General features: G+C 37.7%; 1 protein-coding gene across 1 annotated transcript in view; it reads right to left on the reverse strand.

The window, feature by feature from the left end:
- The window catches only part of LOC131773262 (probable ATP-dependent RNA helicase DDX60), a 30,065-nt gene extending 17,692 nt beyond the window's left edge, over positions 1 to 12,373 (reverse strand). The window contains 10 exon segments of the mRNA XM_059089251.2: positions 551 to 728; positions 1,075 to 1,233; positions 1,328 to 1,456; positions 1,758 to 1,859; positions 2,302 to 2,708; positions 3,378 to 3,547; positions 3,882 to 4,005; positions 4,316 to 4,417; positions 4,897 to 5,006; positions 12,195 to 12,373. Of these exon segments, the coding sequence (XP_058945234.2) occupies positions 551 to 728; positions 1,075 to 1,233; positions 1,328 to 1,456; positions 1,758 to 1,859; positions 2,302 to 2,708; positions 3,378 to 3,547; positions 3,882 to 4,005; positions 4,316 to 4,417; positions 4,897 to 5,005 (1,480 nt within the window). The 5' untranslated portion in view covers position 5,006; positions 12,195 to 12,373.
- Positions 12,374 to 15,740: the final 3,367 nt, after the last annotated feature.

A 15,740-nucleotide genomic window follows, 5' to 3' on the forward strand; every position in this document is an offset into this window, starting at 1 on the left:
ATATGAGATGAGTGAGACCCGCTTTTGATTATCATACGAAGTTTTATACAATGAATAAAGGGGGGTAAGTTTCTAAAGAAACTGTGGTACTGCGTCGGTGGGAGAGTATCACAGCGTAATTTAATAACGTAAATTGGCCATCGTTAAGAGTTTCAAAGCTGATGTTTCGAGCGTTAGCCTTTCGTCAGAGCTATTGGAGGAATTGTGGGTTGTGTGCGTTTGTATGCAGAAAGTGGAGCTAAACTATTGGAGGGAATATGGTGACGAATGAATGAATGACGCACGTAAACCCATACATAACCCAAAATTTCTCCAATCGCTCTGACGAAGGGCTAACGCTCGAAATGTCAGCTTTTAACTCTTTACGGTGGCCAATTTACGTTATAAACTCAGTTGATAATACTGAATTAAAAGTTTTATGCAGTTTGCTAAATAGCTGAAAGGTGACGCCAAGAAAAAGTAAAAATAAAAATGAATAAGAGCTCCATCATTTCTACCAGCCTGTTTTAAAAATTTGTCAGTAATTATTAGAATCAGTCTGATAACAGACCTTTTGATCCCTGTGACGTCTGTTTCATGATGAGCCAGAAGAGAGTATGGATTAGGCGTCCGTCCATTAAATCTGCCACTGAAGTCATGTCTAATACATTGGCGGTACTGTCGTCTTTGTAAGCATCTCTCAAAGCTGATTGTATCATCCTTAAAATCTGCCATAAACTTGTATGGATCTGTTACATGATATAAACAAACTACCTTTAACTAATACTTCTCAAACACGACTTCATAAATGAAGACTCTTCCAACCGACCCCAGATAGAAAAGACGAGAAGCGCCTATTTCAGGACAGTTATGTTCTATGGCACCTAAACTTTCGTGAGGACTTTCTGTATGAGAGGGTGTAAGGGCAGTGGGAATATTTGAATTTCATAATCAGGTGTCAGTCACTGTTAATTTTTTTCTTAAATACATGGTGGTCAAGCCACTGTAAAACGCAATTCCTATTCCCAAAATACAGGAAAGATCATCACGTGATTTCCACGTACAGGTTAAGTTACAATGGTCTCATTTACTTACTTCGTAAAATGGATAAACTTTGCCATCTTTCGCTTTACAGAATTCGTCCAACAAAGAACTGTTTACAGTATGAGCCCTGTACTTCAACGGAAGTTTCTTTAGAAGTGCAGATTGAAGAAGGAAAAGTTTGACCTTATCCTCGGCAATCTTCATCGCATCCTGCATGGAGCCAAAATTGTACAGATTTTGTCATTGCACAAACCCTCACAATAAGTTTGAAGTGTAAAACACACGTCAAGTGCGTGTTACTTACCTTACTGATATTGTCGTCGTGAAGTAGTAGTAAGAGGACTTGCACACAAGCAAGGATTGTGGCAACCTCCCGACATCCACCTTGTGGTGGAGATTGAAGAGCAACTTGAACTTCCGACTGGAGATCAATCTGAGGTAAGACAAACAACAAAAAGAAAGTAAGATAAATTAGATTTGGACATGTAAAGGGGCAAATGAATATATCTTAGACCCTTTTAGCCCTAAAAGTGACTTGCATCTAATTTCTCTTTACAATGTCACTACAGAATCATACATTAAGGTCAGGAGGATAAAGGAAATGATCACTAATTGAAGAGGCTTTTGATTGTTAAACAAATTCTTCCTGTCAGCACCTTAGGAAATGCGTAGAGAGCAGTATGGAGAATATACATACTGATGTTAAGGTGTAAAGGGTTAAACACATTGCACACCTGATTGTCTGTTACTGCACGTCCGGCGATGTTTTCCTGAGTACACTGACGGCGCCAATACCTCATCAACCAATCCCATGTATTGCAGACTGCTTCACCATGCTAGGAACAAGAAATAATGTACATATGACCGATTTCAGTGAAATCAACATCTTTTTACGCTTTCTTTTCATTATCTGGGATTTTCCAAGAAATCCCCACCCCTGCAGATCTAGAGTGATACTGACGGTATCTGTACTCCCTATGTTCTTCAATGAGTGAATCATTTGTCATAAAGCTTTACAAGCTCTTGAGTTGTTGAAAGGGCAACTTGGAACGGGGTATGTATCACTTTGAAATATAGCTTAGAATCCTGGCGTAAAAAATTTAGCTATTACATTAAACAGCGTGTGGAAATGCTAATTTTGGTGCAGCTTCTGCTATTGTTAGAAATCCCATTTTTAGTAAGTAGGAAAAGCTTCCGGATGTTGCTTTACGCCACAAACACTAGCGCTAATATTGGTGTCATCATTTTACATTCCCTCATTAAGTCTTGCCGTCTAACCTTCCTGAGGAATGATCTATGTTTTGAAGTGGACTCGTTGTAATATCCCGTCACTTTTGTCGCAGTCATCTGGACGCCTGAGATAAAGACACAATTCAATCCTTGTCCAAGACAATGTAACAGAAGACAACGGAAGAAAAACTCCACTGCCACATCAAGCTTTTTCGTCTCTCCAGTCTTTTTCCATGGAACATTTTCCGCGTCAGTTAACACCAGAAATGCGGGAATATTACGATCGATGTACTCTTTCCAATGCTTGTCCCAAACGCTTGCTATTGATGTCTCAATTGTGAAAGGTGTGTTATGCTGAAGATGAAGAATTAAAGCTTGTCGTGCCAACAGCATGGATGGTCGACTTCTCCAGATGATCTCCATTTCTTCGAAAAAGACAACGTGGAAAACACCACCTAGTTCAACAAGAAATGACGTGGTTAGATGATTGAAGGGAAATCTAACAGAAAATTACTGAGAAGTAATACCATTTTACAGGTAATTGGTGGTAGTACCACATACATGTTAATGATCAACTAATCTGCGAAACCAATACCGCCTTTAGCCGGCATTTTGTGGTCCTGCTAAATGAGTGAAACAGATGACAAAGAGATGTCGTCTCATCTTGGCAACCTATTTTCCTCGAGCCACCGGTTTTGGGTAACCCCCATCGATCTAAGTACTATCGTTTCAGTTCACACCTTCACCGTCACTGAAAACACTCTCATCATCCTACAGTTACCTGTTAACCCTTTGACTCCCAAAATCTCATTAGTAATTCTCCTTACTGTCTGCCATATAGTTCTTGTAATGTTAGTTTGAGAATTTGGTGTTGGATCAACTAATAATCCCCTAATTAATATCTTTATTCTCATAACTTGTCTGCTTAATATCGTAAAAATATTATGAGGAGAAATTCTGTCTTGGTCACTCATGGGAGTTGAAGGATTAGGGGACATTTAACATCCCATTAGCTCTAACCTGGCTATCATTTCTCATTTCTTTAGGTTGACAAGTGGAGCTCATTTCGCACTTGCAATCATTATTATTCTTTCTTAATGTTTTCACTTGTTTTCTGCACTGACCTTTATCTTTAAAATACTGGAGGAAGCGTTCAAGTAAATAGGTGAGATGGAGAAACTGTCCGCCATGTTGCCAGTCTAGGCTATTTTGGCAAAGAAGCTCCAAAAGCAAAGAGTCGCCGTCAATCAGGAAAATCTCCGCGTCAACAAAGTCCGTCAGAATGTTGAGATATCTGTAAATTCATTAAGAAAATGTTTAACAATTTGGAATCAAAGGAGGTCGAACAGGAAATTTCACCCACACTGCTTATTTAAGTATGCGCGACTCGTGCTGTAGTTAAACCTTATACATTGTCTATGCGTATGGCCTGACTCGTCGAGGAATTCCCTGAGTAAAAGCAGAATCAAATTGTAAAGCATCACGAACAATTTGAACAGTGTCGAACATGTTAAAGGGAAGTCACTAATTAATTCATATCTCACTCACATGTAAGAAAAGAGAGAGGAATGCGAATTTGTGACACTAGAGTTGAAAAAGCTGAAAAAAACACCTTGTACCATACTTACTGTGGCCTAACTTTGGGACCGTCATAAAATTTACGAACACGGCGCACATTCATGTCAATGTTGATTCTCGGTGTAGGATCATTTTCATCAGAATCTTCTGCCGTTGGCTTCTCTGAGGCTGCAACTTTAATAATCAGGGAAAAGTGGGAAAAATCATAGATTACGTTTGTTTAAGGCCCCTGTCGTAACGTGATGCTTGTGGGAGCAGCTGTGTACTTGTGACCCAACCTCCAGGGTAGCATTCCAAAGTTTGCAATGAAAAAACCTAAATTGTCACTTCTATTGGAACACATGACAGTCATATGGTACTCTGGATGTGACACGATGTTATCCTCCACCCACTTTGAAAAATACAAGCCACGCCCTTGATGCTGAAACTCCCTTATACTATTTTGTGCAATTCTGAGCAGGCATCATTCTGAGGTAGCACTTACTCTCATCGAATAACGATTCTTCTTCATTTTCCAATTCTTCTTCCTCTTCATCGCTATCCGCGCCTTCATCTTCGAGTTGAATCTCTCCGTCTCCTCGATCCGCTGTCAAAAAAAGAAAAAAAGAAAGGATGAAAAAAAAAAGGCAGCTGAGACTTCAGACCAAAGAGCAAGGTTTCAGTCACTAGGTAATTACGATGATATTCGTGGAGTTTTTAAAAAAACCCTGTCTATTATATACCAAACATTATTATAACCGCCAAAAACTTTGCTTATGTCGCAAGCCGAAAATTCGCGGAAAATCGGATGGCTCTTTCCGAAGATTTGTCAATGTTGGATCTCGTATCGTGATAATCAAAAATGGATGCCTACTTTGAGCTGCTATTACTTCTTATCGGCTAAAATTACAAATCTTGTTTGCGCGTAATGAACACCACTTAGATTATTTATGTTTTGTCACGGAAAAGTAATATTTATTCGCAATGCTCAGTGGCATCAACGGTTAAATACTCGAAAAAAACCTGCACAGACCAGCACTGTTTAACATCTTTTTCAGCACTTAGACGAAAAAAACATTTTCTTACGTAGTTCTTCACCATGGTCGTCTTCATCTGTGCCATTTTCTGAGTCGGATACGCAACTATCTGAGTCGTCATCAGTGGTGGAACTGTAATATTCTTCTTCTTCGTCCATCCTGAAAGGGAAGCTAACAGTTGAATAATTACTCCAGTAAATCTAATTAAAAGTATTTCACGATTGTTCGTTGACATGTTTTAGATCAGAGCCAACTACTGGAAGCCTTAATACCTATAAGAGCCGATGAGGAATCAAAGTGGAAACAATACAACAGACAAAACGCAGGAAAATGTGGGCGACCAAGACGTTGTTGGTTTTAGTTTTGCATCTGATTGGTCGAGAGGTTGGCACGAGTTTTCAGGACCAATCACAGAGCGGAATAAAGCAAAACCGATGCAATTCCAGATTACTCTCGACACTCGGTTGAAACTTGTTCTAAATGGGCCAATAATACTGAAATAATAAAGTAACAAATAATAAGATAAAAAATAGCAAAATAATAATTATCAAAACAGTAAATAATAAAATTACCTACATTATACACTTTTTGTTTAGGGCTTACTTCTATTATTTAAAAGGACCACCTTTCAACATGAGTCATTTTGAGCTTGGATTTTTCGCGTTCGGAATGGAGTGTGCAGCCTTAGTCTACTCTAAAGAAGTAAACCTAGAAATGAACAACTCACAAAAATGGGTTCTCTTCAACATAGTAAGCGATCAGATAACAAGCAATGCACTGTAAAAGTAAGATGAGGAATTTCTATTGAGAATTTCACGTTACTTTTTTATTCCTAACAGCGGTCGTAAATATTCTCATACAAACTCTTATAATTTCGCCATGACTCTTATTTCGCGAGATGCATGATCATGTCAGCTGGAGCTTGGGCCACCTGTGGTTCTGATAAAAGTTGATTGACGTGTAGGTTGTGAGAAAAGGAGCGGAAAAACACGTTTTAACTTGAAAATTATGCAAATGATGCGAACCTTTCATATCCTGATAAATCTCGACCTTAATCGACATGGCTCTTGCGAAGGCCACAAACCAATGTAATTAAAAATATTATTCCGCGTAATTTCGTCACGAAAAGCAAATTGAAACTCTGTTGTATCTCCAATAGTCCCTTACCAAAGATATACTGCAATCTCGAAAAAGTGAAGATACATTGACATGAAGAAAGGATAGTATTTCAAAGAGGCCTTCTTACTTATCTGGACTTTGCCCTCTGTATGTGAAATACGTGATCAAATGCAGGTTCTTGCTGCGATTGGATTAAGCCTAAGGTAGCTAAAAGCCCATTTCGTTCTTAGAAAAAGTCACAACGCGGGAGAATTGCGTAAAAAATTCACCATCAGTAGCATTTAGCTACATGTGAATTTTTTTCAGTAGGGTTGGGCAATGTAGTTAGAATAGTTAATTAAAAGCAGGTTGTTTACAAGGAAATGACACGTGACGAAGCGAAATCTAATTTGGCAAAATGCAATTTGATTGGTGGGATACAATTCACGCACGTACACCTTGGTTGAAAAACGTACACTTGTTGAAAAAAGCAAAATCTGAAATCTGAAATCAAACTGCATATACTCTATGCAATCTATTGAACAACATTACTCCGGTAAGACTGAAGAACAAAACTCTACTATGGATGCAAACTGCTTGTGAAGAAAGACACCATGTTGGACTCACTTAATGCCAAGGAGCGTAGCTACGATAACAATACAAATGGTAATAATTTCACGATCAGAAAGGTGAATCTTATCTTTGTTTTCATTGTAGTTGTATGGATATTCTTTTCTAATAAATACATGATCCAAAATCCTGTGTTAACAAGAGGAATGGTATTGTATCCTCGATGGACTTGGTTAATATCATGAACATTAGTAATGAATTGTATTCTGGTCTATCTAGTCTTTCCAGGCAATCCTATTTACTGTGAACAGAAGTACCTGAAATTATTATAGTGTTTAATACTAATTATCAGCTTCAATAAAGTCCAAGCTATACTGGTAATATACATGGTACTTGTGAAGTACAAGATTTCAATTATTGTATGTCATTTGCTAATGCCATGCAGGCTTTGCTGGGACAAAATTATAATTCCTTTCTTTTAACAGTTCTTAGTACTGCAGTAGGTTTCTACTGTAATGGTGATGGTAAGTTTAAGATATATGATTCTCATGGTAGACATTCATATGGTATGCCCCATCCTCACGGAACTTGTGTACTGTAAGAAGTTAGCACATTAAATGAGCTGATGAACTATTTTCAAGGTCTTTATCAAAATCCATATGTTTTATTTGAACTCAAAGGTGTACATGTTAATGAAAAACAATGTGATATGACAGATACTTCTGATCAACATTTGTCAGCTGTCCTCTCTCGAAGCAAATCATGCAGATGCTGAAATTACAACCATTCATATTCCCTTGTTATGCTGTTATGCCACATCGTTTAAAAGCACTTGTTTTTCCATTATCAAATATTGTGAGTATTGGAATTCACAGACTCTAGATAGAATCACTGACCATGCAAACAAGTTTTACAAAGAAAACTCAATGGCGATAACCATCCACTGACTATCAACAATTTCCCAAGGACACTTCAAATATATGATGCAGATATTAATATTGCCTTTAATTTGGAGAAACAAGGAATGCTATGCCGTACATCTCTTAGTGGCAAATTATTGTTTCGGAAGTTAATCACAGATAATACCAAGGATAATACTGGGTTTTTAATGTGGATTTCAAATTATTGCTTCAGCTTTATTTTTCAGGACAATTATATGAAAAACAAAAGCAAAAAGTGTCAAGTACTATATTATAAGATTCAGTCCTAGTGGCACACTTGATATATTTGAAAAAATTAATGACATGAATTTTCTTATTCAATCATTAGTGGATATTGTAAAAAAACAATTCCAGAGTAAAGATGTAAAATATTGTATTAAATTTATATGTTGTTCAATCAATTTGTCAAATACTGGAAGACAAAAGGTAATGGCAAAACATAAGTCTCATAGTCAGAAAGAACTACAAACAAAAGGGAAAAAAGAAAGCTATGTACAAATGGAACCTCCCATGAAAAAAAAGTTTTGTCTAATAAAGCAATATGGTACAAGTCACTGGATCCTGCAGAAAAAGAAAAGCTTTTATCTCAAAGAGTTGAATGGTATAAGTCACTGGATCCCGAAGAAAAAGAAAAGCTTTTGTCCAAATCAGCAGATTAGTATAAATCACTTGGTTCTACAGGAAAACAAAATATTTTGTCCAGCAAAGCAATTTGGTATAAATCACTGGATACTGCACAAAAGCAAAAGAGAGCAGAATGGTTTAACTCGCTCAATTCTGCACACAAAAAAAGAGCAGAATGGTATAGGTCATTGAATCCTGAAGAAAAAGAAAAACTTTAATCTGGCAGAGCAGAATGGTATAAAACACTGGATCCTGCAGACGAAGATAGGATTATATCACAAGTCCAAGCTTATAGGGAAGCCCATAGAAACTCAGTTCAACATGACATAGATCATAAGATCACAGCTTTTCAAAGTAAGATTAGAGAAGGTTCATATTATATTTTCTCTGTTTGTAACAGAATACTATACAGAAAAACAGTTATCCAGTTAAAAAACAAATGTACAAAACTCAGTAAGAACTATTTACTAAGTTGCATACCCATGATTCCTTTCCGTCTTGGAATGACCTATCACCCATCGCCTGATGACAACCTATTTTCAAATAGGTGTATGCTCTCGGCCTGACTTCAGCTCACTATTTCAGTGTACTTGATTTCTGAGAAATTATGCTGGTCAACTTTTCATGCTGATTACGCCGAACATTGTGTCACGCAAGATTACGCAAGGGAGTCTCTTTTCCCATTAAGCTAATCTATTGGATATTTCCTTGGGTGTGTGTCATAAAATAGATATAGCGTTTTTTTTTATTTAAATAAAAGATAAGATCAATCTGAGTGACAAATTGCATAATATTTCAAAGGTAATCCTTTAAATTATTCTAAATTTAACTTGATAAGGATTTCACTTTCAGTGAGCCCCCTTTGGCGATTTAGTTATTCTCTGCTAGCTAACCTTAGCCTTTATATCCCCTCTTAAAACATTACCTCCTTGGAACATCAGTTTGCAACCACCTCAGCAGAAACGGAATTCTTTTGTGTTTAAGTTGAGCCGGGAGAGTTCACCATTGATCAAAAACTAAAAGGAAAAATTAATCTGCGAACCTTATACATGAGAAAGACTAATCTTTCATTTTGTTTATCATCAGTAACAGATTCTTAGAGAAAACGTTAGCTTTTTAGACCTTTTGTATTCGAGTTGGCGGCTCAAGATCAATTTTGGCAAGCCAAGCTTCGAGCAGGGGATAGTGAGAATAAAAGTCACCTCTTGCTCAGACCGCGGTGGCTCGATGAGTCACATTGGCAAGAGGGTACTCTTTCTGGTGGTCTCACGACATAGAAGTATCAAATTTTTCTATTTAATGGTTTTCATCGGATGGATTTAATTTTTCTGAAATTTAGCTCAAAGCAGCGCAGAAACAACGCCTACAGCTGGGGATGGCGAGCATCAAAAATTTCTTGCTACCACCAAAGATGTTCACTCGACCGCGACAGGATGCAAACGACTCCCCATTGCGTGGCATTCCCAGAAGTTGATGATGTAATACGCTGTGGACTTTCCCGAGGAATTGAGTCATAAATAGAGAATGATAAAACATGGGCGCACGCAGATAAAAAATGACTCTTCGAGTGTTTAACTCAATAACTCGCGAGTGAGCGCAGCGAATGAGTTAGATGTCGAGTTGAACACGAGAGAAGAAATTTCATATCTACAAGCAACCATGTATTATTTTGTTTATCACAAAAACCCAATAGGCCTTCACTGACCTTAATAATAAATGAAAATAAAAAGATCTACAATCTCCGAATGACAATCGTAAAGTGCGTTGGCGCTGGGGCTCAAAATGAAAACATAGGTATGCATAGCATGCAAGAGTAATCTTTTTGGCTAAGCGGGTTGAGATGGGGCACCTTGCGTACCTAACGTTTCATTTTTGTGTCAGAAAGAGAACATAACTTTCAAACGGACGAAAACATCGCAATACATTTTTACCTTAAGAGTAAGTAAAAAACCTAATTCATCTGAACTCACACAGGTATTTTGGGGTCTATTGTCTCTATTGTCTTAATACTTCTATGCAAAGACAAAAAGCCTCGGTGCAAAACTTATTAATGTCTCCCCTTGCAGTGGTTGCTTGGTCTCGTCACACAGCGCCATCTATTCTCCGTTGGAGAGAATGCACGTTGCGTGATGACACCAAATAACGGTTGCAAAAGAGACTACGCTTACTGCCGTTCCTCTGACAGAGAGAAAATCAAAATTATTGGTTTACAGTTGGTGACCTAATTTCACGTAATTTTTACTACGAAAAGGAAACTGAAATTCAGTTGTATTTCTAATAGACCATTACCAAAGATATATTGCGATCTTGAATAAGTGAAGATACATTTAAATGAGAAAAGGATAATTCAAAGAGGGCTCCTAGATTGGCTGTTGCTTATCTGGACTTCGCCCTCAGTGTGTGAAATACGTGATCAAATACAGGTTGTTGAAAAGGAATTGACACGCGATTAATTTAACTCCAAGGTAGCTAAAAGCCAATTTTATTCGAAGAAAAAGTCAAAACGCGGAAGAATTGCGTGAAACATTTATTATCAGTAGAATTTAGTTCCATGTAATATTTGTTTAGTGGGGTTGGACAAAGCGGTTAGAATACGTGATTAAATGTAGGTTGCTACAAGGAAATGACACGTGGTGAAGCGAAGTCTAATTTGGCAAAATGCAATTTGATTGGTGGAATACAATTCAAGCACGTGAAAAATTACCTATGTTCATATGGTGCAATGATTGGATGTGTTCCGATCGGACTTTGGACGTTGTTTCCACGGTAAGTGATGGAGTAAAAGTTGTTTGGCATGTAAGTTGAGCAAAGGAGCGGATAAAAACACGTTTTAACTTAAAAATGATGCAAATGTTGCGAACCTTTCATATCCCGATAAATCTCGACCTTAATCAACGAGGCTCTCGCAAAGGCCATCAACCACAGCAGTTAGGCATCCCCTTATTCTAAATTTGCGCCAATTTTTTTTTGAGCTCGAGCTGTGACCAACAAGAACAAGCAGCATGTGGTTTATTCGTTATTTTACGTCGGAAAAAAAAAGCAAAGAAGACGATCATTTATTCTAAAATCTGTCTACGAGATGGATTTCAGCTTATTTTCATTTTCCAGTGGTGTGCTGGTAAATATTCATATAATTGCGCTGTTGACTTAATTAAACCTAAATTGTTTCAGAAAAACTGTCGGGGCCACCTAGTACGCTTGGCAAAATAATAATGGCACAACAACCTGTATGCGTCCAGATTACTTGTATTCGTTGTACGGGATAATCACAACAAATGAAAAATGAGTATCCGGCGACGATTCGAAGTTATTGTTTCTTACACAGCCTAAAATCTTTCGCTAAAACTTAATTGACAAAACGGCAAAAAAAAACTGCAAATAACGCTAAAGCAACGCAAGTGGCGTAGGAAACTGCGCCCTAGGTATAATGTCAGAGACGCTATGGAAATGCAACGAATCATACAAGAAATGAAATGGTGTCTTGAAGAATTCGTAGTTTGATTTGTCGCCTCAATTTTTTCTCTGACTGAAAATGCCTGCCAAGTTTTATATTATTTAATAAGCAAGGAGAGGTTCACAACATCTTTCACTCGAAGCGTGCGTTTATAACAACTGGTTCTTCTCTCCATTTCGACGATGTGCACAGAATATAACACGTGCTCAATAATTCATATTCAAAATCAAATGCAAACGGGTTTCAGATTATCTCGTAACACTCAGTTTACTCGGTTCTCGCTAAACACAACACTTTTGATCGATAACATTTTCATAACGTGTCTTTGTCTGCAATCATATGGCCTATTGTGTTGTTGACTCTACTGAAAGACCTATTTGAAACCAAAACCTCATGCATCATACTGGATTGTCTTGTTTTCTACAATGTAATACGTTTTTCTTAGTTACTACAAACTCAGGTAATTTAGTGTTAACAACTGGGTTGAAAACGTAAATTAGCCACCGTAAAGGGTAAAGAAGCTGACGTTTCGAGCGTTAGCCCTTCGTCAGAGCGATAGTTTAATAGCGATAGTTTAATACAAACTCACACTGTTACTGATGAAACACGGGTGGATGAGACAAAAATCCGCTTAATTTTATAAATTATTTAAGAGCTCACCTTAAAACGACGTTTCGTCAACGATGGAGCGTTGAATTCGTCCTTAAAAGCCCGTTAAACTTGTAAAGTTTTACAAGGCTGAGGATATTTTGATGACTTCTTCAAAAGGTGACTTAACACGAACGGCGTCCGTCAGGATAGAAGGATCAGTTTCAAATAGCTAATATTTTAAGGGCTTGATTTCTGAGAAGTTATGCTGATCAACTTATCATGCTAATTACGCCGAACATTGTGTTACGCAAGATCACGCATGGGGGACTCTTTTCCCATTAAGCTAGTCAATTGGATATTTCCTTGGGTGTGTGTCATTTAATGGACATGACGTTTTTTTTTAATTTAAATAAAAGATAAGATCAATCTGAGTGACAAATTGCATAATATTTCAAAGGTAATCCCTCTGAAAGGCTTTTTTATTCTAAATTTAACTTAGAAAGGATTTCACTTTCAGTGAGCCCCCTTTAGCGATTTAGTTATTCTCTGCTGGCTAACCTTAGCTTTTATATCCCCTCATAAAACATTACCTCCTTGGAACATCAGTGTGCAACCACCTCACCAGAAACGGTATTCTTCAGTGTTTAAGTTGAGCCAGGACAGTTCACCATTTAAGTTCACCATTTATCAAATACTAAAAGGAAAAATCAATCTGCGAACCTTTCATATTCTTTACTTACATATAAATGGGAAAGACTAATCTTTCATTTCTTTATCATCTGTAACAGATTCTTAGAGAAAAACGTTAAATTTTTCGACCTTTTGAGTTGTATAAGAGTTGGCGGCTCAAGATCAATTTTGGCAAAACTTACCTCAGAACTGAGCCAACTCTGTATACTACTTTCCAGACGATGGTAATTATATTTTTACATCATGTCGTGGAGCTTTCTGATAGCATTTCTGTGGTAGAGTGAGTGAAGTTACACGGCATCGCTGAAGCTAAGCTTCGAGCAGGGGACGGTGAAATTAAAAGACCTCTCGCTCAGACCGAGGTGGCGGAACTGAGCTGTAACTCGATGAGTCACATTAGCGAGAGGGTACTCTTTCTGGTGCCACGACATAGAAGTATCAAATTTTTCTATTTAATGATTTTCATTTTATAGATTTAATTTTTCTGAAATTTAGCTCAAAGCAGCGCAGAAACAATGCCTACAGCTGGGGATGGCGGGCATCAAAAATTTCTTGCTACCACCAAAGATGTTCACTCGACCGCGACAGGATGCAAACGACTCCTCATTGCGTGGCATTCTCAGAAAAACCAGAAGTTGATGATATAATATGCTGTGGACTTTCCCGAGGAATTGAGTCATAAATAGAGAATGATAATACACGGGCGTGCGTAGATAAGAAATTTATCTTCGAGTGTTTGACTCAATAACCCACGAGTGAGCGCAGCGAACGAGTTAGATGTCGAGTTGCACACGAGAGAAGAAATTTCATATCTACAGGCAACCATGTATTATTTTGTTTATCAAAAAACCCAATAGGCCTTAACTGACCTAGATAATGAACGAAAATAAAAAGATCTACAATCTCCGAATGACAATCGTAAAGTGCGTTGGCGTTGGGGCTCAAAATGAAAACGTAGGTATGCGTAGCATGCAAGAGTTATCTTTTTGGCTAAACGGGTTGAGATGGAGCACCTTGCGTACCTAATGTCTCATTTTTGTATCCCTAACGTTTCATTTTTGTGTCAGAAAGAGAACATAACTTTCAAACGGACGAAAACATCGCATTACTTTTTTACCTTAAGAGTACGTAATCTGAACTCACTCAGGTATTTTGAAGTCTATTGTCTCTATTGTCCAAATACTTCTTAGCAAAGATAAAAAGCCTCGGTGCAAAACTTATTGATGTCTCCCCTTGCAGTGTTTGCTTCGTCTTGTCACACAGCGCCATCTATTCTCCGTTGGAGAGAATGCACGTTGCGTGATGACACCAAATAAAGGTTGCAAAAGAGACTAAGCTTACTGCCGTTCCGTTGAAAGAGAGAAAATCAAAATTATTGGTTTACAGTTGGTGACCTAATTTCACGTAATTTTTACTACGAAAAGGAAACTGAAATTCAGTTGTATTTCTAATAGACCATTACCAAAGATATATTGCGATCTTGAATAAGTGAAGATACATTTAAATGAGAAAAGGATAATTCAAAGAGGGCTCCTAGATTGGTTGTTGCTTATCTGGACTTTGCCCTCAGTGTGTGAAATACGTGATCAAATACAGGTTGTTGAAAAGGAATTGACACGCGATTAATTTAACTCCAAGGTAGCTAAAAGCCAATTTTATTCGAAGAAAAAATCAAAACGCGGGAGAATTGCGTGAAACGTTTACTATCAGTATCATTTAGTTCCATGTGATTTTTGTTTAGTGGGGTTGGACAATGCCGTTAGAATACGTGATTAAATGCAGGTTGTTACAAGGAAATGACACGTGATGAAGCGAAGTCTAATTTGGCAAAATGCAATTTGATTGGTGAAATACAATTCAAGCACATGTAAATTAGCTACATGTGAATTGTTTTCAGTAGGGTTGGGAAATGTATTTAGAATAGTTAATTAAAAGCAGGTTGTTTACAAGGAAATGACACGTGATGAAGCGAAATCGAATTTGGCAAAATGCAATTTGATTGGTGGAATACAATTCACGCACGTACACAATTGTCTAATGATCATGTAGTGCAATGATTGGGTGTGTTCCGATCGGACTTTGGACGTTGTTTCCACGGTAAGTGGTGGAATATAAGTTGTTTGGCGTGTAAGTTGAGTAAAGGAGCGGAAAGAAAACACGTTTTAACTTAAAAATGATGCAAATGATGCGAACCTTTCATTTCCCGATAAATGTCGACCTTAATCAACGAGGCTCTCGCAAAGGCCTTCAACCATTGCAATTAGGCATCCCCTTATTCTAAATTTGCGCAAATTTTTAAAGTCGAGCTGTGACGAATAAGAATAAGCAGTATGTGGTTTATTCGTTATTTTACGTAGGAAAAAAAAAGCAAAGAAGACGATCATTTATTCTAAAAACTGTCTACGAGATGGATTTCAGCTTATTTTCATTTTCCAGTGGTGGGCTGGTAAATATTCAATTGCGCTGTTGACTTAATTAAACCTACATTGTTTCAAAAGAAGAGTAGGAGCCAGCTACGCTTGGCAAAATAATAACGACACAACAACTTCTACTTCTGTATACTACTTTCCAGACGATGGTAATTATATTTTTACATCATGACGTGAAGCTTTTTGATAGCATTTTTGTGGTAGAGTGCGTGAAGTCATACGGCAGCGCAGAAGCTAAGCTTCGAGCAGGGGATGGTGAGAAAAAAAGACCTCTCGCTCAGACCGTGGTGGCGGAACTGAGCTGTAACTCGATGAGTCACATTAGCGAGAGGGAACTCTTTTTCTTTTGGTCTCAGGACATAGAAGTATTTGTCTTTTTAATTTAAGTTTTCAATCGCTAACCGCAGTCAACCGCAATCAATTTAATTTTTCTTAAATTTAGCTCGCGGCAGTGCAGAAGCAACGCGGGGGATGGCGAGTGTTGAATATTTCACGC

This window comes from Pocillopora verrucosa, chromosome 2, assembly GCF_036669915.1.
Source record: "Pocillopora verrucosa isolate sample1 chromosome 2, ASM3666991v2, whole genome shotgun sequence".
Taxonomy (NCBI): domain Eukaryota; kingdom Metazoa; phylum Cnidaria; class Anthozoa; order Scleractinia; family Pocilloporidae; genus Pocillopora; species Pocillopora verrucosa.